Here is a 26,099-nt window from a genome sequence, read left to right as displayed (position 1 = left end):
TTTTGTATTTTTCGTGTGTTTTTATTTGCCTATTTTTTGTGATGTTTGTCTTTTTTATATATATGAACTATTTATTATATGTTTTTAAAACATTTATGCTGGAAACATCGTTTTTTCATATTTTCTAAGGTTTGGTTATCTACTCGTAGGTGTGGTGCATTTTTATAAATAATGATCTATTTTATTTAATATAACAGACCAAAGTTGTCGTTACCCACTTGTGCAGGGATTTACATTATAATCGTACGTACGTACGTATGTATGTATATATATATATCTATACATATGTTTCAGTGTATGTATATATATATAAATGTATGTATATAGTAATTGCTCTCATTTGCTTTTGCATTTGCCCTTGCAAATGTGTACTTATTTGGCTATACTTTCAATAACTTATTACATACCTACTAATGTACATACGTACTTGAGTGCAATGTGTTTTTAATATACTAGTATGTATGTATGTATGCATTTATTTATGTAGTATGTTAATGTAAGTCTTATTATATAAACTGTCTTTATTACGTATAACATAAGATTTACATACGTGCTTCATCGTCACAACGCTTTCGAGATTTCTTTTGTAATATTCTTATTCTTGTACGAATATTTTCTCTTATGTGAAAAGGGCGTCGATGGCAAAGTGATGGAAGTTGTAGGGATGACCTATCGCTCAGACATATATTGTATACATATATGCACTGCTACCAGATTAAAGTATTAAGAAATACTAAATTTTATTTATGAATTAAAAAAATTAAAGTGTCCATACGATTGTATAAAAGGGTAAAATACTTCCAACGAATTATTTGACATTCTTGAAGATAGTTGTACCAATTGCTGGGAGATTAAGGAAAAAGAAAGCTGCTTAAAATTATTAACATAAATATCCATTTATTTACTATAGTACATTAAAATTAATATCTTTGTTGATATTTAATATCTTTACTTATCTGTATCCTAAATAAATTGCATCACTTTGCCATCGATACTCTTACACATTAAATCGTGTGTTTTCATTTAATTATATAAGTGCCCTAAAGAATATATATTCCACTACTCTTAATTATGACTAGTTCTTAAAGTTCCATTTGCTTTTTGGCCTTTCCACGGCACAAAGGGGTCTGCTTCTCTCTATTACAGACACAATAAAATTTATATAAAAAAAAACAAATTTAATTATAAAAACTACACTGCATTTTTAGCAGTTTCCTTAAATTATCAGAAGCAGTAAAATTACCCATGACTTCTACGGAGAATGTATATATTTTTGTTGAAAAGCATATACAAATTTCTTTCGATACTAAAGAATAACGTTTTTTATATGAGTCGGTAAATTAGAAAACTAATTATAGTTAATTTTTATATATATACATTTTTAAAGGGTGTACATGCTTGTGTCTTACTGTAAAATAGAAAAAAAACTTATATTACTTATAATTAGATAATAAGTAACTAAGTTAGTAAGTAGTTCTTTTAGTATACATAAATGCAAAAGTTACACTTTGCAGTACAGTACTTTTGAGTCTTAAAACGCTTATGACTCACTTTTTTAAACAATAACAAACAAATGGATGAATGGAAAATATACAAAGTAGTCTTAAAACAAATGTAAATACTAATTAATTTTATTATTATTATTTTAGGCTTAGAAATAAAGCTTCATATATTTTTATTTGACAGCTTCATAGCATGATACGAGTATCAAATTAAAATAAATAAATCGATTTAAAATTAAATTTAACTATAAAACGAATTTTGGAAAATTTTATTTTCTTTTTCAATAATGTTTTAAAATTGTTATATTCACAGAGAAAATAACTTCATACCTAAAAGGTAGTGAATAAAATATCAAAAGAATAAAAATCTATAAAAGTTTTGTTAAAAGTTTCAACATTTGGTTAGCAGATAACAAATTAATAGGTTTAAACAGCGAATTTGATTTAAAATATAAATACTTATCAAATCATAAAAGTTTTCTGATTTCTTAAAAATAATTAAAATTGAAAGTAAGCTCATACATTTGTAATAAAGCATCTTACGAATCAGACGTGTTTTTGTATTTACAAAAATATTTCAATAAGGTTACTCATACGCCATGCAGACCATATGCAATTATTGCATATAATATATATGTTGTAAGAAACTTAGATACAATTGAAACTTTGTTATGAAATTATAAATATATATTCAAAATAAATCTTAATATTACATACATATATTTTGGGTGGAATTTCCGTAAAACAGCATAACGCAAATAGTACCATCAATCATGTCCATACCCAATCAAAATCATTTTTTATGCCCATAATTTCGTATTTTTTCTGACATTTTGCTATGCATTGCATAACTGCCAAATTTATACTTTGCGTGTAGCCTTCTTAAGATACAATACTTTAATTAGGTAAGTGAGCACATCTTCATGACTCCGCTATATTATTTTGTTTAGTTTTTCTTTTCAACGTACTTTTTCCGAGATTAAATTATGGTATTTCCTTTTTGGTTTCGTTTTCAAATGTGTTTGATTGAAAATGGCTGAATATTAATAAAATTACTTTAGTTTGTTCAATGTATCTCTAGAATTTGCGATTTTTTTTGTTATGTTTTTCATCCTTTCTATAATTACCTAGTCTTCATGCCATTAATTAAAAGGTACCTAATTTACAATAGTTTTCTTATTTATTTTTTTTTCCTATTTTCAACCTTTTCGCTACAATCGGACATACTCGTACAACATTATCGATACTTAAGTTTACAGCTTAAATGTAAATTTTGCATTACAAATATTTAATATTTTCAAAATACCCAATCAACATAAAAAAATGTGAAAAAGTAATCAATTAATAGATTAACTTTTTATGTGCGAAATTCATGCCAAACCACAGTATTGCGAATATTTTTGAGTAATCTCAAATCATGAGAATTAGGAGTATGGGTTTTACAGAGAGCGGAAATTCTTGAATATTGCTTTTTAAGTGATGCATACGACTTTTCATTACTTAATTATGAAATATTTATTGGAAATTTTGAATTTTTCAATTAACTTGAATACACCAACTGCTACCCTAATAAGAAAATATAAAAAAAAACGTAATTATTTGATTGTTGGGCATTTTGATTTTGGCACCACTATTGCTACAAGTCTAGAGTTCGGTTTTCTCACTGTTGTTTTTATTATACAAAAAATAGTCATAATAAAACTTTTGTAGCTGAGTAAATCAAACTTATTATAGTCATAAATTCCCTCAAGTTAGTGTGAAGAAATAAATATTTAGAAATTACACATCGTAATTGAACGTACTCGGTCATACTAATCATACAAACACGCTGAGTGGTATTGCTCTGGCAGGGAAAATATAACTACTGAACCTCAAAATCGGTTTTTTGGGTTAAAACAGTTTTTTAACTTTTAAAAATGTAAAACTCACAACCAAAGCACTGAGCATTCTGAGGAAATTTTTACAATACGAATTTTTAAGAATTTTCTGAAAATTTGTTTAACCAACTTTATCGTCATGTTAGATGCTTGACCGAATTTCCTCCCTATTTGTTAAACGTTACTTGATATTATGTGAAATGGCGGGATCTACAAACGTTAACTCGTTTTCGATTTTGCGAAAGCCGTTTTTTTCCCAGAAATATATGGAACGATTGAGCTTGGTTGTCGCAGGGCGATTTCTATTGAAAAAATAACAATTTGAGTTTGTGAAATGGCATTTGTGTCATAACCTCGCATTCTCTTAATGGATTTCGAATTTAAAACTCAGCGTGCATTCTTTCGTCTGACGGAATATGCATTGTCACTTTGTGTAATCATTTAAAAATATTGTTTAAGTTAATTACAGAAACGATTAGTTAAGTATGATCAAAAGGCAGTGATTGTATCGTTTTCTTATCATAAATTAGCTTAGCTGCGTTTGCTCAATTCTAACAGTTTTTTTTGCTTCGTATTTTCTCTGGTTGTTGTATGTAATTGTTGTAGTTTGAAAACAAGCGCTTAGAAAAATTCCTTATGTATACTATATGTGTATGTCTGTAAGTATATCTTTTAATTAGGGCACACCGTACACAATGCACTGGGTCATGCATGCTGGATCGATATATCATCCCCGACGTAGGCCCCGCCCTCTTTCGTACTCGTTGGAGTATTTTTAAAGCGACAGCAATAGCAGCACTAAAATTCATCGGCAACATATCACACAGTCGTTTCCCGATCGACATGTATATATTCGACCGGTTGTAGCCCGTGTCAAGAGGCTGGATCAATAAATAATGACTCCTTATTGAAGTCCTTTTTGAGTGTACCATTTATGGTAATCTTTTGACCAACAGTTTTTTTACGTTTTCTCAATAAACCGAAAATACAGAGTATGAGGCAGGCTGTAATAGCTGCCGCTATGCATCCGAGCGCCGCGAATACACCACCAGGCAGTTCGAGCAGTTTGCGCGCCGAGCCGCACTCCTGTTCAGATTCATCAAATCCAGATGGGCAGTTATTGTGGCCTGTATTTGTATAAAAAATTAACCAATTTTACTCAATCTGTATGTAACTGGAATTTTAGTACACTAATAAGATATTTAAAACTAATTTCTGCCTTAATTTCTATATTATCATGCTCAAAAAGTGCCCAATCCACATTTCACTGGGAATATTGTAAAAACATTTCTGCAAATCTACCTACCGTCACACCACAGATTCCCCGCAATACACGCATCCAATTCGGGGCATTTATATTCACAATCGGATTCTTTTGGATAAAAGCCAATGTCGGTCAGCGTATCATTGCCACCGCTGGTACCACCAGTCATAACGCTGGCGTTACTTTGCAAGTCCAATTGTTGAATTAACGAGTTTCGTGTGCGGTATATTTCCAACCATGTGAAAGCTATGTCGCCTGGTTCTTTTAATATGGGCTCCAAAACCAAGCTAACGGGCCTGTAATTAAGGGTAGTTAAATTAAATGCTTATATTCGTATATATGTTCTAAGTGAATTACTTATTGGTGAACAAGGGTTGACCATTTGTCCAATCTTCTGAGAATATATGCAACGAAGTTGGTCTTGGTCCACTCTGTGCCGGACAAACGACACGCATTGGTTTCAACGGTCGTCCAGCATATATAATTAAACGATTTTTCGTGTGGCAACGCATTGCATCCTCTGACGTCGGATCAATCGGTAAATAAGAGCCCCAAGTTTGAACGAAGAGTGAATGCTCCAAGGTTTGTGCTTCTATGCACCAAGAGAGACCCTCACAACTCGAGTCTTGTGACTTCATTGGGTACTTAATTTCATCCTCACCTCCGGATCCTTTCAGTTTTAGACGTTTGCGACATTCACTAACCCGTTTGAACTCGTATGAAGCGAAAAAGAAAACATCTGCAAAATCCTCCGATATATTTAAACGATTAACGGTGAATGTTAGTTCCATAACACGTGAATTGGATATAAATGTTAACGGTGCATTGCTATAAAGTGTACTAGAATTGTCACAGAAACAACCCAATTGTATTTTCACATCACGAAATGGCACATCGAACAGACGTAATTCCGTGATACGTCCCTCTGGATCCAATTGGTTACAACGTGGTCGACCGGTGTGTAGATCGGAGTCTGTTGTACATGTAGTTCCCTCACCAAATGTAACATTATGTAACACCAAACGCACTCGCTCCGATGAACCGGCCTCAAAGCGATACAGACATGTCAGGTTTTTGGCACCTCCTCGCCCATAGAGAAATACGTTTCGTGGCACTTGTATATTGCCTTTACGTTTGCGGAATACACGTGAACAAAGTGGAGGTACAGGGTCTTCACCACGACGTCCCAGCCATGATTCGCCACCTTGCTCAGTGTCGACGAATTCATAATTGAGAGAAAATTGAGCAGGGAAAAGTGCAGTGCCGGTGTGAGTATGGAATTCCAATTTCTGCAAAAAGAGGGCACACATGTACTTACGTTTGTTTGAAACAGGATTTGCAAAAAATAAAATGCTTCCTTTTAATTAATTTTAAATTCTTAGAAACTAGTTACTATTTCACTTACCAAGTCCCGTCCAGAACTGACATAGCTCTCCAAGGGACTGCAAGGTCTCAGTTTATTGAAACCGAGTGCGTTATTGCTAATGGCAGTGTGGTCACAGAGTTTAGGTGTCTCATAGTCGTATATTTCCAACATTAGACGTCGTTTGCCCTTCGAGCTCATCAACGAAACTGAAGTCTTTTCGGCTGACGTCGCGTCCTTGCTACTTTTGCCACTACTGCTACCGGAAATATAATTCAGGCTCTCCTTAATGCCGCTTATACCACCATTTACAACACCGCCACTTTGTTTTCCACCCACCCCAGTTCCAGCTTGCTGGTAACCACTATATTTATTTTCATTGTTAAAAATACTCGATTGTGTTGGACCGTATATGTATGTGTCCACGGGGTTCCACGCATTATCTATGTTTACGCGTATATTTTTCCCTAGCTTCGGATTTTGAGCGCTGTAATAGTAGTTACCATACGAGCTTTGATTTAGTGTTGTCGGTTTGCCACCGGCGGCGGATGATACCACGGGTGGTGGTGAGGGCGGTAGTCCGGTTGTTGTTGTGGTTTTGGAAGAAACATATGTGCCATAACTATCCCACATTCTTAGTCGTGTTATCCAAGGTGGCAGATCAGCCTAAAATGTTAACGAAGTTAAGGGTAAACATTTATGAGGAAGTTGAAAATAGAGTTAATACATACCCTGCCTAGGGTGTTGTTGTCATGGATAGTTTGTTGTAATATCTGCAGGTTGTAACTTGTGAACGACAGCCAAATCAGATCCCCTGGATAGCCGTGGAAGTGGTATGTGCATGTTGTGTTCGGTGGTAGAGTATGCCGAGGACTTACGATGCGACCCATGCGTCCTCTCCGCGAAAATAGCACGTCATCTAGAGCAATTATATTTAAATTATTTTATAATTCAATTTTAAGAATTTTATAAATCGTATATTAGCGCGATCGAACAGAAATGTTTTAAAATATGCGGTTAGTACAAATTATTATTATTTCTGAATATTTTTTACTTTAAAAGATCTTTAAATTTTACATATAATTTCAGCATGAACTAGTTTCTATACTCACCTGGATTTGTTGCATTTATATGGAACTCGCACGTATTCTTTGTGCCTTGTGCAAAATCGTAAGAGTCTGAATCTGTGAAAATTATATCGACATCAAGTTCAAAACCGCGATTAGGCACACCTTGTTGTAGAGGCGCTGAAAAGGGGCTGGAGTGGAATGCCACCAACATTTCTGGGCCACTGGAAATAAAAAAGAGGTACATTTTTTAACGAATGGTATTTTTGTAAAGGAATCCGACTGAACCAAGGAGCTCCCATACAGCAGTGCTATTGGAATTTATAAATATCCATATATTCATATCAAATTGTAAGTACAAAATGCCGAAAGTCTATCCACAGTCAGTCGATAAAAAACTAACACCTAATTCTAGTTTCCAAGATAGCCGAGTCTACAAGTATATTAATATAAAATACTTATAACCGATCACGACTTATTATAATCTCGTAATTTCCCAAAACTATTTTGGTCTTAATCTAACGAGAAATGCAACTAAATTTGATTTACGAGGTCTTTACTTCCTGAATAATTATAGTCTTTTGAAACTACCACAAACATTTAAGTTGACCGCAGTGCTTAGAAGCATTTAAATATAAATTCTGATTGGGGTTAAAAACTAGCCTAAATAAAAGCTTATTTCTTTCAGTGATATATAACCCATTCACTTACCGTGATACCACACGTGGCAACCAATCCCCACCACAGTATTTGGCCAAAACCGGATCATTCGTTGAACTGCCATCATAAAAAATTAGATGATCACGTTCCCCTGTACAGTCCGACCACGCCCGAATGGAACGTGAAGTTTTGTTGAAGCTCGCAATAGATCTAATCAAATAATAAAACATATACATATAATATAATATAAGTATTCAGAAAGTTTACTTAGAACTGGTAGCGCGTAGTTGTTTCACCCGTTATTGTAGCTGAAAAACGATAAATACCTTTTGACGAGAGCTTTGTGTTGATTTTCTTGACTAACGGCAATCATGGCATGTTTACTAGTCGGCACCTCCTTTTGCCTTATAGTCCAATAGCATGTTACATTTCTCGGATACATTCCCGGGTAATTTGGACTCTGCAAATGGCATTTGTTGCGATAACACTCATCGAACTGGCGTGTGCAATAAGTGCCGGGCGTAACACGACCCAATTCCAAAGGCTTATCAGGCAAACCATACCTATTGATCAAAATCAAAACAATGCAATTGTTGCATATAAATATGTGTGTGAGAAAATTTTAAGCGATTTTGCAAAATTATTTACGCCATGCATATAATAAAACTGTATTCAAAATATCCATTATATCCATTCTTATTTACATACGTACCTAACTACAGCATCGGTTTGACTGATAAATTTGTATCGTATTTTAAATTCAAATGGCTTTTCATCGTGTATATTCTTGGGCGGATGAAATACCTGCAAATATAGTTGAATAAATGTTTGAAATATTCATAAAATGACAATTATGTTTATCGAATTTGTCGATATAGAAAATAAAAGAGGAAAAGGTCGGGCGGTACCAAATATTTGATAAATTGAATTCTTAAGCATGAGACCAAACCGGACGTATATTTCCGTTCACATTTATGTTTTTTTTTATAATTTATACATTTATTTTATTTGTTAATTTCAAAGTAATATTTCAGCTAACAGTTTATTTATCTCAATCCTTTTATATTTGACTGATAGTTTCGTATTATTATATTTCCTCTTGTCTAAGTACATAACTTTGAAAGAAAAATTTGCGACTAATGTGAAAGATATATACTGTTACTAAAATGTATTTTCTATTCCCTAACTAATTAGAATGTTTTTACCAAACGTTTTCAGCTATAACCAGTATTTCCAATATTCAGCTTGGTTATAATTTATAATTTAATTATTATTATTCTTGTCATATTGTATTTTCAATTGAATTCTGAAAATATTTTACATTCAAATGTTTTTAGTTTTACTTACTTTAACAGAAGCTGTTACTGTTGTTGTTTCACTGAAATACAATTGTGGACCAGTGGCTTTCCCACACCAAGAGCCTCCTGTGAATGGACGCCCCAGTTCACTTAGCTGCAATAAATAATTTAAAATTAAAAACAAAACATATTTCCAAATTCAAATAAATTAAAACTCGCCTGCATAAAACCCTCCGGACAACCCGGCAACTCGCCCACGGGGTTAACATTACTCTCATAACCTTCTACATCTGAGTCGACCATGCCCTCATCAAAGCGGCCCACTGTGAAACTGTCGAAAATAATCTGAAGATATGCAAAAGTTGCAATTATTTTGGTTTGAATATTGTAGAGTACACTGCTTTAGCTAAGCGCGTATAAGATCTTGGTTTATTTAAGGCGGTTTGTAGCAAAGGATATTGGTAAAGCACAATAGAACATGTACATACATACACTTATATACATATATCTCGAGCAGTTGTATATTTATACATGTACTTTAGCAAGTGTGTGAGTGTATGCAAATGGAATACATTGATGTAAGTTGTACTTGTGCGCCCAGGTGTTGGTAAAGGTGTAGTTTAAAATTTTATTTCTGACTCTTTAGAAATCGAGTATTCAGGCCAAATGGAGCATATATATGAATGTGTGTATTCTTGGGCATTTGTGAATGCTCGCATTGGTTTGTATGCGTTTATAAATAGTCAGTAAATTTGAAAGCGATACTCAATAGTATACTTACTTGCACAATATCGCCTTGTTCACGCCCAGAAGCGGTGAATGTTAAGTGACATAAAAAAGGCAGTCGGTTCCATTGTGGTGTTGGTACCTTTAATGTATAGGTGCGGCCAACGTCACCATAATAAGTTCGGTTGCACACTGCAAATTGAAAATAAATTATTTATGTATATAGGCATGGCAATGCGCTCGTAACACATACATATATATGTGCATATAAAATTAGTGTTTTACAATGATTTTTCAATAAAATTGTAAGTTCAGTTCTTATTTTATATAAAGGTGAACTCTAAAATTTGTAAACGGTTTTCTTCATATCTTTGCGTTGCTTGAATAATAAGGAGTTTATTTAGAACTTTAATTTTAAGCTGAATTTATTTAGAACTTTTCTATGCCGGAAATCTGTTTGGAGTGTCTTATATATTTGCTGATTACATCCTGCCTGAAAGATGGACGAGCCTCCAATCGTCAACACTGCTTGAGCACCTCTCGTGTTGACCAAAAAGTACATTTATTACTTTTTACGTGAATTAAAACTGCGCAACTTGAGTTTAAATTTAACTCTCTTTGTTTGTTTATGAACAACAGAGAATCCAAATTTGTATGCTACTTACCACTACATGATGAAAAAAATAATGAATTTGTTTCTTTATTTAATTCGCTTCTTTACCTCTTAACTAATACATAGTCATTTTGATTTATATTCATGCTTAATGTCTATTGTGACCTTCCTTCTCATTTTGAATTTCATTGAAGAGATACTCGTATGCAGCGACAATCATTTGATGGTTTATCTGATTGAACCAACTTTGGCTAAGGACACTGACGGCATTTCGCTATTATTTTCTTCACTTTTTTATCCTACAGTGAGCTCAGACTGAGCGCCGGCATTAAAATTTTATCTGACTAGTGAAAGAGCTTGTAGCTCTTATAAACGATATAAACTTTACCGTGCGATTCTGTAACGTGAGACAGTCTCAAGTCTCTAAATTTGAGATTTTGAGTTAGAGACAATTTTTGAGACTTGAGATGATTTTGCTATTCTGTAAGTGACAGTCTCAAAATCTATTACATTTCATTATTCAGAGATGTTTTTACACTTGAATGAAAATAAATATGTCGATACCAAATATTAAATTTCCTAAACCATAGTCAAAACACATAATTATCAATAAAAATAAATATATATGTTGACTTTGTTTCCTAATATTTACGAAATTTATGTAAAATTGATTTATTTTTCATATATTCGTGTTTTGAGTTGCTTACAAAATATAAAGAAACGACAATCGATTAATATCTATGATGAACTCTATTCAGTATATTCAAAATGGCAGACAAGAGCTCTTTTTAGTTTTGTGACCTGCTAACTACCAGGTCTCAACATTTTGAGACTAACGCTAGAGACTATTTAGTTAATAGTAACTAGTCTCAAATTGAGACTTTGTCTCAAAATGTCTCAAATAGAGACTAGAGACTGGTTACAGAATCCCGCTATTAGAGTGGACCTTTGTATAAAACTAATATTATACAAGTAAGGAAGGGCTAAGTTCGGGAACATTTTATACACCAGCAACTTGCAGAAATCAAAGGCAGGGAAATACCTGGAAATATTATATATACATATACTCAATGTAACTCAAACATTGACCGACAAATCCGGCATTAGATCTGTTAGAAAAACAAAGTCGAATGTTTGAAAATCCTGAAATTAGTTATATTCTACCTTTAGACTTCTATAAAACATTGGAGTCTTATAATAATAATAAATTTATGGTTAAATTAGGAGATTTCATATCTGATGAACGACCGATAAGGGCTGGTGTACCACAGGGTAGTAGTTTAGGATCAACTCTATACATCATATATACGGCAGATTTACCAACAGCTAATAATGTATTGACATCAACTTTTGCGGATGACACAGCTATAGTTAGCAGTAACAAATGCCACATAATAAAATCAAGAATATTAGCGGAGCACTTAAGTTCTGCCGAAGAATAGCTAGCCAACTGGCGTATAAAGGTAAATGAACAGTAGTAAAGCTAAGACCCAAAATGTGTCGGCAGTAAAAATGAGTCCCAAGCGAATGAAGTAACTTATCTTAGTATTCACACAGATAGAAGACTTACGTGGAGTAAACATATATCTAGTAAAATAACTTGCATGAAGAGCTGCAAATTTAAATTGGCTTTTAAATAAAAACTCTAATGCGGTCATAAAGTCGATTTGGATGTATGGCATTCAACTGTGGTGTACGTCCTGTGTAACTAATATTGATATAATACAAAGGATCCATTCGAAAATGCTTAGAACAATCATTTGTTCGCTATGGCACATGCATAATGAAAATATCCATTAAGATCTTGGGATTCCTATATATTCAGCATAATGAAATATACATATATCTAAACTCCGAGATCACCCAAGCCCATTGGCTACTGCTTTAGTACATTCCTGCCATCAAACTCGCATAAAAAGAAAATATATGTCTGCAAAGTTACTACAGAGCAACGTATAACAAAAATAGCTCATTCACTTGCTTGAGCTTGTCTAGTTTTTAAATAGATTTAAGAATTTATAACCTATTGTTAGTCTTTTAAAAGAAAAAGCAGATCCCATAAATAAAGAAATATTGCCAAACAAAGTTATATGGGGGTAGATCAAGTTTTGGTCCATTTTATTTATTTTAGGCACATTGCTATGATTAAAAGACTTTGTGTAATTTTCATTGAGATAACTCCGATATACGCAGCATAAAATCACCCGGAAGTTCGAAAACCTTTGAATTTGGTATATGGGGGCTCAGGGAAGAACGGACTCGATTCCACATTTTTGATACACAGAGATACAATTATAAGGAAATGGTTCTATCTGAATTTCAATTGTATATCCCATACATTGATCGATATTTGCTTTCAAAAGTCAACACCGATATTGGAGTCCATATTTCCGGTATATCCCGACAGTTAATGGCGTTTTCTGGGCATGGTAGTGGCCCGATCACGCTCATCTACGAGCTCGTAATTTTTTTGGTATTAAGGAAGCCTCATCCCAAGTTTTATATACTCGTAGATATATGTATATATTTTCACTCAAGTTACAGCTTGCACGGGTGGATGAACAGACAGACAGTCAACCGGATTTCAACTTTCCTGATTATCCTGGTTATTTATTTATATAAGCATATAACCATATATCTATCTCGCTTAGTTTTAGATGAAACATACAACCGTTAGGTGAATAAAACTACTATACTCTGTAGCAACAGGTTGCAAGAGTATAAAGACAATATTCATGGACATAACAACCTCTCTTCAAATGCATAAAAGAGAGATGTTTTAAGGAGAGTTTCGGCAACATTTACAAAACCTAAATATGGTCTTAAGGGAACTGTTATTTATTTATTTCAAAATTAACTTCTTCCTGTCATTTCCAATAATACCTCATTCGTGAATCCCTAGAGAAAGCAATGCAAAGAAATTTTGGAGAGGAACCACATCCTCACACAGCTATATTCGAAAACGTAAAGAAAACTATTATTAGATGAACTTTAAACTTATCTTCATTCGCAGTGATTTCTGTCGAATTGTGACCCTTTTTTTTTAAAAAGGGATTTCTCAGAAAAATAACGAATTTGTCTGCTTTGATCTAGCAGCTAATAATTGCACTGGTGATCTCTTAAAACAACTTTTAATGATACTCAATATAGCTTTGGCATGCTTCACTTTAATTTATTATTGTTTGGCGTATTACTTACCCGAACAATGCTTTGGTTCATCACTGTTGTCCTCACAATCCGCTCTTCCGTCGCAGTATTTGTCCAGCGGTATGCAAATATTGTTGTTGCCTTTGCAAGAAAACTCAGAGACGCGGCAGGCAAAGCCGAGCATAATCGCCAGCTGCACCAGAATCAGTGTGAACCAAGTACCCCATTTGCCAGTGTAACCGAACATCTGCGAAGCGAAATCATAAACACATTAATTACCATAATGAGTTTTGGCTAAACAGCAACAAAATAATTAACCTTCCTTAAATCTATAAAACGAGTGTGTAATTATGTTTGCATAATGTATGTAAATAACATTTCAGTTGATACACAAATAACATGCATATGACTATGTTTGTGTATATGTGTGTGTGTGTGAATTCAGCTACGGTAAACGATTTCATTTACTGTATTCAGTTCTCAAATAGCGAATGTATTCTGCATTAAATTGAAATCATCCAAAGTTTGCCACTTTCACGCCGTCCATTGCTGGCTGGTTAAGATGCCACCGTGGGCACCCACATTTATAATTGACAGCAATTCCCTGCGGTCGCTCACTGCTTCACAATGGAGTGCATTTTGCTACAGTCACCGCGCATTCACAAACTTTATTCAGCTTACGCCGTACCGTTATTTAGTCAAACAGCCGGAAACGGTGCAAAACGGTGGGATGATAGGGGTGAGATCAACTGCCGATGCTGGTGTTTGTGTGTTTATGTTGGTGGCTATTTGGTGTTGGTCTGCCATTGTGGTTGAGCGAATCGAGCGCGCCTGCTTTCAATTGCTTAAATATCCTGCTCTCTGCACATCCTGCAGCCTTCTTTGTGTTTGTTATATCAAAACGCTTCATTTATTCAGCCAGCAGCTGTTCGTAGTGACCGCCAAGGTGGAAGGAGAGACACTTCATGCACCCAGCACGGCCACTGATGCTGCAGGAATCGAGTCGAAGCCTGAAGCCGGTGCCGGCCCCAGTGCCAAAGCCAGAGTCAGAGCAAGTGCCGGTGTCGGTGCCGGTGCCGTTGCGGGTGGCTTAGTCGAGGCGAGGGTATTAAGTGCACTAAACTTAACAGGAACTCGCCAACAAATGATGCCATCAAATTCACCATTTGCCTTGCAACAACAATACCGCCGCCTTTTCAACTAACAAACAATAAAAGTAGCGCCCACAAACGCTTCACAATGGGGCCACAGCGAAAGGTATTAAAGGAAGGCGAGAAATCGTTGCAGAATGATTATTTAAATGTTGTGCGCTTTTTGTTGTTTTGTTGTTGTTACCTTCTTTATTCATTTTTTTTATTTTTATTGCATATACGTTTGTAGAAATGTGCTTGTGTGGCTATGTGTGTGTGTGAGTATTTGTTGCGAGTACCGACCAATTTACTTTTCAAGCTTTTCTCCTTTAAATATCCATTCGATAGAAATCGCTGACTCGTGTTGTTAACATTGGCGATTGCTAAGTATGTACTTGTAAATGTTGCACCATACTGTAGCTGAAGTTTGTTTTCAAAGTGGCAGTGAAACTATAAGGATCCTTATGAAATAATTGTTGACCGAAGCAAATATTCATACAAACACATAAACTTACGCAAACAATCATAGCTATTACATAATATACTATAAGTACATACATACAAATAGTATGTATATAATGATGGCATTCAATATTTAACAATACAATTAGTTTGCCTCAAATCGATAATTTTCAATGAAAATTCACTTGCTCAGCTAGTGCTCGCACATACATACATATGTACCAAGTTTGATGATGTGCTTCTTGTACACACAATTTGAAGGAATTAGTATACGTTTTAGTTAGTAGCCAAAAGAAAATTTAAAGTAGACTAATTTCGTCCAACTTTGTGCCATTTTGTATTTTGCATTAAACGAGACACTCGTGGCTGGCCATTTACGCAAATCTTTCAATTAACCTGTATTTTGAGTTGTGTAAGGGTCAAGCTGTGATAGCTTGTTAACAAGTTACTACTAATTGAATTATATAAAATTATTATAAATTTACAGAAAATGAGAATAATTGCTCAAAAATATAAGAAAAATTATATGAAAAATAACAATATGAAGTAAAACACAAAAGTCTGACACTAAAATATAAAGTTGAAAATTATAAAGAAAAGAAATTGCTCCATATGGGAACATTCGTCTTTGATGGTAGATCATCTTTCTCTCTAATGTCATTTTCCGAATACTTATGTACCTTAGGTGGTTTCAAGTGAGTTTCTTAAAGTCAGTATACAAAAAATTTAAAGCAGTTACTTGTTTCTGATAAAAATTGATGTCTATCACGACAACTCCAATAATTATGGATCAAGTGAAATGTTCCAAATGTATTTGGAAAACTAAAATTTGAATGAAGATACTTTACAGAATAAGTTATTGTTTTTAAAAAATGAAGGATAATTCTACCACCCATTAATTTTACAGGATTCGGAGAAAAAGCCTACATATGTACTATACAATCAACATTCATTAATAGTTTACTAAACTCGACGTGCTGCTTACAACCCTCAAAGTGATACTTTTTTCTAATAAATATTTTGGTGTATAAATATTTTTTTGGTTTTTTACATTTCTGGTTTAAAGTTCTTCCCTCAACATGGTATATTTAGTTTGCCGCGAAGTTTGTAACACTCAAAAGAAAGAAAGCGTGACGAGCGTAGTAGATTTAGTCATGTCCGTATTTTCATCCGTCCGTCTGTATATTTGCGTCTCTCAGTTATTAAGAAATTGAGAAACCAGAAATTTTGCATACGTCCCTTTTTCACCAAGCCCTATTCATTCTTGGGAACCGTCGATATCGGACCACTATAGCTAATAGCTGGCAAATAAACTAAACGATCAGAATCAAATGCTTGAATGGAATATTTTTTTATTTGGCGAGGGATCTTTATTAGCAAGGATTATTATGTAAAACAGTTATGCAATTTCCGAAGAAACTATTCGGTTCCGACCACTATGACTTATAGCAGTCATAAAAACTGACTTAATCAAAAGATTTTTTTTTACTCCTTTTTGCTATAAAAATGCACCTGTGAAGGGTATTATCGCCGAAGCTAACGTTTTTCAATTTCTTTTATGTTAATTCCGTGAGCTACAATGGGCTCTTGGGCGTATGAGTAATATTGTCCCATATCAATCGCGGGTGGGGCGTATACGTAACATTACGATAAGAAAACGGTAATTTCAAAAGCTGCATTTAAGAAAGCGCTAGTGAATATTCAAATATATCACTTTTATTTTATTCGCCACTGTAGTTCATGGAAGCCTACTTTTAGGCGCACCGCATTTTTATTAGTCTCTTGGAAAACATCTCTAAACCATCTCAAAATGAGTAAACTATACTTAGTTATACACTATACTATCTTAGAACTTGGCTGACATGATTTATTTATAAAATAAAGATCGTTAAATAAATTTAAAATAAATATTTATATAAGCTATGATTATCGTACTTGTATTCTTCTGAATTTATATGAATTTGAATATCAGCTTAAAAAATATAAAATGAAAAGTAAAAACTTTGTTTGCAGTAGTAAGAAATTTAAGATTAAAACTCTTCTCTCCACATCTTAAATCATCCTAAATGGACCATATTTAAAGTCACTCAAAATCACACTTATATATATACTTGTTTATTCAGCGAAGAAACTTAAACTTTTGGTCTCAAGAGAAAAGTGTTTTTATTTACTTAAAAACGATTCTAAATACGACTTTTTATCGACAAACTGTGAATGACTAACCAATAACTAACACACATTACCATTATACACTTTATGACTCTGTACAAGTCTACACGTGTATCTGCATATGTATGTACTTCACTTGGTGTCAGAGTTTAGTATTGCTGCTCTTTTTATTATTTCTTCGCTTGCTAGTATTCACTTGAACTTACACACATACATATGTTGAAACACATAAGCACTTTTATGTATGTGCATTCATACCATTGAATGTGTACTTATGTACTTATGTTTGTTCAAGAGTTGAGGCTTATGGCAATGTAACCACCTTGCGGTGATTGATGCTGCACTGGTTTCGGGGTTTGGTTAGCTCCGGTTCCGTTGCCTTCTAGGTAGGCAGCTTGGCAGATTGGTGGGTAGGCAGTCGGGCAGTGGGGTAGGCAGTGTGTTTGGTTGTCCTTTAAATTTAGCCGGGAATGCATGGGAATGTTGCGCAATGCTGTACGATGATGACACGCCTTGGAGCTATAGCGATGTTTACTGCGTATCTCGTACGTGATTCGATTGCAAAAGCAATTTGGCTTCTGATTCCCAACAAGCGGACAATTTCAGAAGTTTGCTTAAAAAGTTTTTCTGCATTAAAAAGCAGCCATCGATTTTTTAAGTGTCACTTCAAAATATTACGGTTAACAATGCGGGGTTTTCAACATATACAAGCGTTCTGAAGGGAATTTTATTTATTTTTTGCCTTTTATTTTCAGGTTCAGGTGATGAAACGCTAGACCTCACCTCTTGACTAATTTATGTAAAAATTTAATTCTATTTAATTTAATTTAAATTTATATTATTATTTATTTAATGTCGTACTATCATAATTCATCCTCATTTTGTTTTCATGAAATTTAGTTGTTGTGTATTATAATTAAACAGATTCTAAGAATGTATATAGAAATTTACAAAAAAAAATGTATTCATAAATAATAAACCTTTTTATTTCATTGTGGCTATAACAATTACATGGCTATCATCTTACATAAATTATGCTTACTATTTCTAAAAATATCATTTGTCCTTTTAACCATAAATTATTCTAGCGCTTTCTTATCGAACTTGCAATATTCATTGCATCTAATATAGCAGACTTGAATACGTTTTTCATGAAAGAGGGTTTCCTTTATTTGTGATCGCTTCACAAAACTCACTCGTATTTAATTCAATTTCATTCTTATAGCCAGAGCTTAAGGTAACAGTTTAGAGTTTAGCCGAAAAATAAACAAATCCAACAATCAAAAAGTCAAAAGAAATAATGAAAAACTGTGCAAAAAATAAAAATAAACACGCTGCGTTAGTGAAGCTAAATGTTAGTACAATTGAGCCAGATAAAATAGTCTACCTTTATTGATATGTATATAAAACTTTTTACTGCGTATAAATCAACCAATTTAGTAAGGTATGTACGCCTGTTAAGCGTCTCGCCCTTGAAAGAAGAGCAGTCCTAATTAAGATTTATTTAAAGTATTAGATTTCCGCTACAAGGGTTAACAAAAAATATGTCCCAATTTATTTTTAATACCCAGAACCCTTATTAAGGGGCGATAAGTTGTGTTCCATACAGTTAATAAGCCGAGGTAGTCTAACACAGCAACCATAAAATAAAAGTTTAAGCGTATTTTGGTGTACTGAAACTACCAGTGATGGCATCCATTGTACTAGCTGAAGAATTACTTTATATAATTAGTGATGTTCGTTAGTGAAATGTAGTCTGGTGGATAATAAAAATGAAATGTTAAAATTATATACAAATTTCATGTTACACTGGGCAGTAAATGAAACTCTTTAACGAGTGGCCAATCTTTCTGAATCTTTTAGGTAAAAAAGTATTTATTGACTAAGTATTTTCCATAATTATTTAATTATCAATAATGTATTAACATATTTTTTGATATTGGTTGATTTTATTAGAAATGCACCGAGCTCTGTATTGGAATAAAATTAGTCATCCATCTGATTATTTGATCCAGACTAGTCTATTTAAACCTTGAGTATGCATTGAATTGAAAAAAATGTTCTTATCTTGATACAACATTTTCTTATGTTCGTGAGAAGTTTGATCTCCGTATGTCAAGTAATGTGTGTTTAGCAGTTGTGATATTGTCTGAACATTTTTAACATGAAAAAACTTAACAACGATCTTGCTTAAAGTTTTGTGTTTCTAACAAAATCACGGCTACAGGATCGTTGAAAGTGTTTCACAAGTTTTTTTGGAGTTTACTTTATCACGAACTCAAGAGTTTGAGTGACACAAAACTTTCAGTGAAAGTTGTGAAGTAATGGTAGCTTGCTTAATGCAAGTAAGCCATTTATCTCAGTTAATGACGATAGTATTGAAAAAGTTTAAGGGATCGTGTGCCCCTCCGAAAAATCACTGTTTTTCGCTTTTTTTTAATGTTGAAACTAACTAATCAGTCTAATTTTTTATAAATAAACACATTCATGAGAAATACAAAATAATTTTTTTATGTTTATATATAATAGTTAAATAAATTATTGAAATGACACGTAAAACAAAGATCCTGTACGATGTCCACCAATTTTGGGCTAAAAAAAAATTTTCAAAAAAAGTATTAATCTGTAGGAAAGTCGCTATCGAGCTAGCAACTATGGAAGCTTATTTTATTTGTATCGAGTTTGGTCCTCTTTTCGACAGGCTTTCGCAGAAAAAATATGAACATTATAAAAAAAGCTTCCATAGCGCTATAGCGAATGACGTTAAAAATATTCTCTCTAAATTGAGACTAGTTATCTTCAAAACTCTTCCTTGGAGAGTGGAAACTATTTTGAAAACACCATTCTGAGAAAAACGCTATGTTTCCACTCTGTTCCGTTTCTAAAGAAAATGCTGTAGCGGCCGTAATAATTTGAATTTCGATTTCAAAATTTGAGAGAATGTTTATTATAGTGTATACTGCCCGATAATTCAACAAAAATAATCGATTCCTTGAAAATTTCACACTGAGATTCATGAAAACCATTGTTGTTTAAAATGGCAACGGTAGACTTGTATCAAAAGATCGAGATCTCGAATAAAGGTCGCAAAGAAGATATCTTAGCTGAGGATAATGTATTCATCAGTCGCATCATTACTGGTTACAAGACGTGGGTTTACGACTATGATATCGAAACTGTCCAAAAATCTAGCGAATGGCTCTTCAAAAACGGGACAAATGCAAGAAACAGTATTCGCTATTCGTTGGCTCGCTATAAAGGGTATTCAACAGAACTAAATTTGTCACTCAGTCTTATATACCAAGCTGAGTACTAATTTCCACTTTTCGAAAGCCAACATTTGATTTTAGTATGGTATACACCCTGTCAAGAAAGAAGAAATTCTTCATTTCCACCGCTCATCTCCCGCTTATATGGAAAACAAGGAAATTTTTTTCCTAGGTTGGTAGAACTGTCTTTAATTATGATGCCAAAACATAGCGCGTTCTGTCAACCAGTGTGTTTACAGCAGCTGTTTATGTCAGTCGCGTAACTGTTTCTTAAGAATTCATGACCGGAAGAAGCTTTCATGATATAAGGTACTATGATTGTAATCCTTTTTAGCAGTATAATGAAATTTTTTCAGCCTAATCTCATATACAAAGGGAGTGTTCGTAATAACTGCCGCGAGACTGTGCTCTGACCGTAAAAGACAAGCTTTTAAAACAAAAAAGTTTTACATTTTTTAAATAAAATTATATTTTTATTGTCAATATCATTAGGATTTTAGGTAGTTACCCCCACTTTCTACTTTAGAGGACAACAAACACTGAGAGTGTTCTTATTGCATTTTTTAGAGTCATTTTTGTCCATATTTTTCTTCAATAAGGAAGCAAATGGCTGTGAAAACCATACTAACTGTATTTACTACCATATATACATTTCCTAACAATTCTATTTAGCTTCTCAGCATCTGAACCGTATTAAATGCAAATTAAGCCACTTATTATAACCAATTATGCTTTTCGGAAACATGAAAGATACAAGCAGTATACTGCATTAACATTTTCAAAACAGCCTGGTTATGTCTTAAAAGATGTCCCCAACAGTTGTTTTCTTTCGTGTAATATATATATGTATATAATATATTGCTGATTGCTGGCACGAGAGTATGACTTCAGAACCCCCCTTTATACGTGAGTATTGTACAACCATTCGAATTCACAGTACTAATGTGTTAAATAAAAAGCCATAGACAGCAAGGTGTGTCCTACGATGCCTTTCATGCTTCGCACGTATGCAATTAAGGTGCGAGAGTGTGAGAATGTAAGTGTTTGATGTACACGAATTCGATATAACAGCGACAGATTTTAAAAATTTCTATCTGAAAATAGACGACCATAACTAAATACTTGAGTAAACAAATAAAAGTAAATAAAATACAGAAAGCAAAAATCTAACAAATGTACAACTGATAAGTTTGGCCTCTCTTACTTGCTACCGCTCTCTTCAGTACACGAGTGCACATTTGCACTGCGAAGGCGAGTGTTGTGCACAAAAGCACACAGCCTTAGGTGAATTATTGCGAGTATTGACATGTGGGCGAGACAAAGTGTTTAAAATCCTTCCAGTTATACTTTAGCACGAATTCGTTGCCTATAAAGTGTGTAATGGCATGTGTGAGAATGCGTGTGGTTGTGTGCGTGTTTGTGTGAATGTGATTGTGTAGGTATGCTGATGCGGATTTGTACATGTGTGTTGCATGGCATAAGATGCATTTGAACATATGCACACGCACACACACGCAGATGGTTAAATGTGAATATGCGTTAACGGGCAAAGATGTGTGCCTACAAATGCATACATAGATTTGCGCACTCCTGCTCATTTGTATGTTTGTCAATAAGTAAAAGTTCGTTGTCCTTATATAATTGCACAGATGCCTATATACAAATGCCAAACATATTTACATGCAATGCATAGCTAGAAGCATATATACATACATAAATACAAGTGTCTTTGCACTTACTTTTGTGCTTTATGCCAACGAGGGTGCAAGAATTGAGTTTCAAGATTCGACGCAGCCACAATTATGCTTGCGCGTTGCGTGGTCCACTGCTTTGAAGCGGCGCGAATTCGCGTCTCCAATATAGTTGATTGTTGCTTTTGTTGTTGTGGCTTATTACTGTGCCGTCGTTTGCCATCCAAGCCAAGTGTACATTTGTATTGCCACACAAATAACGGTTTGCAATTTTTATCTATAAAGTCACGCATATGTATGTAAAGCATACATAAAGGCATATATTTGATATGAACCGGAGCGCTGTTACGCACACACACACACAGTTGATTTTATTAAATGCACTGTAAAAATGAAAATTTACATTCTTTTAATATTTATTTTTCTTTTTTTTTATACAAACAATTTTCTTTTATAAATGGATACAAATTTTTGATTTTTTTTTTTAATATATTTTGGCGCATAATAATTTCTTTTGCTTTTCATGTATTGAAATTTTAAACTTCGAACTGCTTTTTGGGTAAATTTATAGCTATACAAGGTATAGGCTTAAAACAAACTGCCTTTTCATTACTTAACACTCTCGCTTGCTAGCACAACAACTCGAAACTCGAAAGTCAGCGCAAGTGGGTGCCTAATAATTAATGACGCCAGCGCAATGGCGTAATCTGTGTCGATGGGCTAAGATTGCAATGCAGAACTATAAATAATTTTTCGCAGGCATATATGCAAATAAATATATATCTTTTCATATATTTTTTCATAAATAAAAAAAATGCTAACTCAATTTCACACACAATTAATAAATTTTGATTTTTGCTTTCATCATTAAAAATCTCACAGGTCACAATATTTTTCCCCTCTAAATTAATAAAAATAAAAAAAAAAACACTTTCGATTTTTTTTCTACAATCACTTTCAATTCTTATGGCGTACGCTTATGTTACGTGCATTTGTTTGTGTTATTGTTTTTGTTTCACTTTTTTTTAAGCATTTTGCTCTTGTTCTTCTTTCGCCAGGATCTAACGAACCATAACACAAATTCGTTAATGTGCACAGGAAAGAGCAGTTGAGCGCTGCGGATCTCAACTTTTCCTTATTCCATGCGTCCACAAAAAACGAGCACACATTTGACCAAGTTGTACACTATTGGTGAGTGCGTGTGAGTGTGGGGTTGTCGTTTGGTAGTTCTGACGCGGGTGTATCCACTCATGCCCCGTGCTGCTCGCGAATAAATTTTTAATCTGACAATTTCGAGGGGCCCACAACCAACACAAATGATCAAAGAATTGCACTAACACCATTCCAATAGAATTGGAAGGAATTGTACTGGTTGTTGTTTTTGTTATTCTTTGCTTGCTTCGAATTCGTATTTATTTCGCAATCGATGCAAATTATTTACATTTTGGGTGTACCAATTTCGGCGGCATAAAAAAACTGAGCACTGTGAAGTTTCGTTCTATGCAAGCATAATCTAATTGGCAAAATTTAACTCTATTTACACACACACAAGCACACACATATGTACGCTAGAGCACTGGATAAGATTTGCATGGTGATGGAAATGATTGCGCATTCACACCCACAGGTATTTGCGATGCGTATGTATGTATATATGTGTACGATTAGAGGCACCCATATATGTAGGTACCCACACGTATACATATACACATTTGTAATACTTTATTTCACACTTGAGCGCCTGCTAAACTATTCATGCCCTTTATGCATCCATTTATTGCTATTTATACACTTTTTACAGGAATTGCAGCGCATTGATTTATTATTTTTACACCTTGGCCACTTTTCTGTCACCTTTTGCTACACTTCGTGCCCTACACTTTAATCAATTCATCATACTTGTTTCAGCAAAATCCCTATTGGTATCCCTCTGCGACTCGTTAGCTCCACCGTCGGCTATGCGGCACCGTTGCTATTCATCGTCGTTCACGTCCTTATTCGAACTAACCGCTACCAGCTTGCACAGCTAGTCGCTTACTTGGTCCTGGGCAAGTAAACGAAACGAGCTGCTCTCGCCACACGACGACAACCAACATCCGCTCAGCTCAGCTCGTGCCTCATTCGTGCGGCTACTACTGCTCGCTGCTAGGTGCACCATGTCGCTGTCCCTTTCGTGTATGCCTACCTGCGTTATGCCTATGGTTCAGCAGCGCTGCCTGTCGGCCTTGTTACATTCAGCGAACGCTTGGTGCGCATGCATTGGAAATTCGCAACATTTGACTTTTCTACTTGATATTTGCCACACTTCGTAACGGTCGGCCAGAATTCTGCTTAGAGGCCAACAAACACAGTACGTGCTTGTATATGCGTGTGTGTGTGTGTGTGCACCTACAGTACGTCTGCCACTCAAAGTCTCGGCTATCCAAACTATTTTGTGCACGTGTTGTCCGAAGTTCCATACTGACATTGTTACCGCTAAATATACATATAAATACACTTGCACACACACACACACTGTGTAGTGCCAACATATATTATTTAAAAACATTCCGAGCCGCTTGCCAGCTTGCTGCCATGTTCGTGTCTCCATCTGTGTAGGATAACAAATGTTGAAAAACGAAAAACATATGACTTTATTCATACTCATTCAACGCACATGCGCCTTGACAAACATTTGTTTATGTTCGTTGCTTACTAAATATTTTGTTGTGCATCATAATGTGCGACATATTTTCTCATTAAATGTTAGCAAAGGTTCGTTTCCCTTGAGTTTCGAGGTGCTACAGTGCGTATAATGATTATAAGGAGCCTTTGCCTGCTTCAACGCACATGCTCAGCTTATACTTATAACATGCATATCCATACACATACACATATTCGTATTATTTGCATGTAGCTACGTCAAAAGCAGATGTCACTAACTATGGAATATTAAATATAAATAAACTAATAAATGAAATACCTACATATATATATATATGTATGTGCTTGTGTGTGTGTGCACGTTTCTATGCTCTACACATTTTGGTTTATTAAAAGGCATTTTAATGGTTCAGGATTTCGTAGTAATATTTATAGGTATGTACACATGTACACAGAAATATGTAACAAATGGCTTAAAAATAGTTACTCACATTCACATTTCTTGACTTATAGACCTTCTCCTGTTAAAAATAAACAACAAATTGATTAAATATGTGTATATAAGTTAATTTATATACTCAGATTTTTTTAATTAAGATTTAAATAAGCCCTAAAATAAGAATCTACGCCAACAAGCGAGCGCATTTTCAAAATGAACGTTATCGCTACATATACAGGTAAATTTTAACCTGTAACAAGTTGTTTAAAAAATCATAACAATCAAGCTATATAGATAATTCATATTGGAAGTTGAACCCCTTAAGTCGGTAGCTCGTCGGAGTTTTTGAAATGGGTATGAAGCTATCTTCCCAACCAAAATTAAATTATTAGAATTATTTATTTTTGGGGGGGATGAAAAACTCAAAGTAATAATAATAAAAAAGAAACTAGAGAAAGGCGATAACTTCGGCTTTAATACCCTTCCTCTCAGCAATTCTCATAGCATCTATATGTATAACTAAATCAGAGAACGTAACCGGCCAACGGTTTGCTTCCAACAAAAAAGGTTTTGCTAGTTTTTTCTAGTCACATAGTCTGATATAAACATATAATATTATAAACAAGTTAGGGCTAAGTTCGGCAGCAACCGAACATCTCTGATGTTTATTTTAGGCACAAAGATGCCTTGTTATAGGTAAAACACAATCTGTAAAATTTTTGTAATACCTCAAATATTGGCCAACTTATGTGGTATGAAGTCACCTGGAAGTTCGAAAA

General features: G+C 34.2%; 1 protein-coding gene across 1 annotated transcript; it reads right to left on the bottom strand.

The window, feature by feature from the left end:
- On the bottom strand, window positions 1–24,805 carry LOC105232807 (uncharacterized). Its single transcript, XM_029552990.2, has 15 exons — window positions 24,093–24,805; window positions 22,287–22,621; window positions 13,569–13,764; window positions 9,813–9,949; window positions 9,251–9,376; window positions 9,081–9,185; window positions 8,446–8,537; window positions 8,060–8,296; window positions 7,785–7,943; window positions 7,119–7,297; window positions 6,738–6,925; window positions 6,049–6,672; window positions 5,001–5,932; window positions 4,686–4,939; window positions 1–4,506 (listed from the first exon to the last, which is right to left on the bottom strand). Exons 3-15 carry the CDS (start codon window positions 13,762–13,764, stop codon window positions 4,253–4,255), a joined length of 3,483 nt encoding a protein of 1,160 aa, XP_029408850.2. The 5' UTR covers window positions 22,287–22,621; window positions 24,093–24,805; the 3' UTR covers window positions 1–4,252.
- Window positions 24,806–26,099: the final 1,294 nt, after the last annotated feature.

The sequence above is a fragment of the Bactrocera dorsalis genome, chromosome 5 (genome assembly GCF_023373825.1).
Source record: "Bactrocera dorsalis isolate Fly_Bdor chromosome 5, ASM2337382v1, whole genome shotgun sequence".
Classification (NCBI taxonomy): Eukaryota; Metazoa; Arthropoda; class Insecta; order Diptera; family Tephritidae; genus Bactrocera; species Bactrocera dorsalis.
This window is presented reverse-complemented; position numbering and strand designations above follow the sequence as displayed.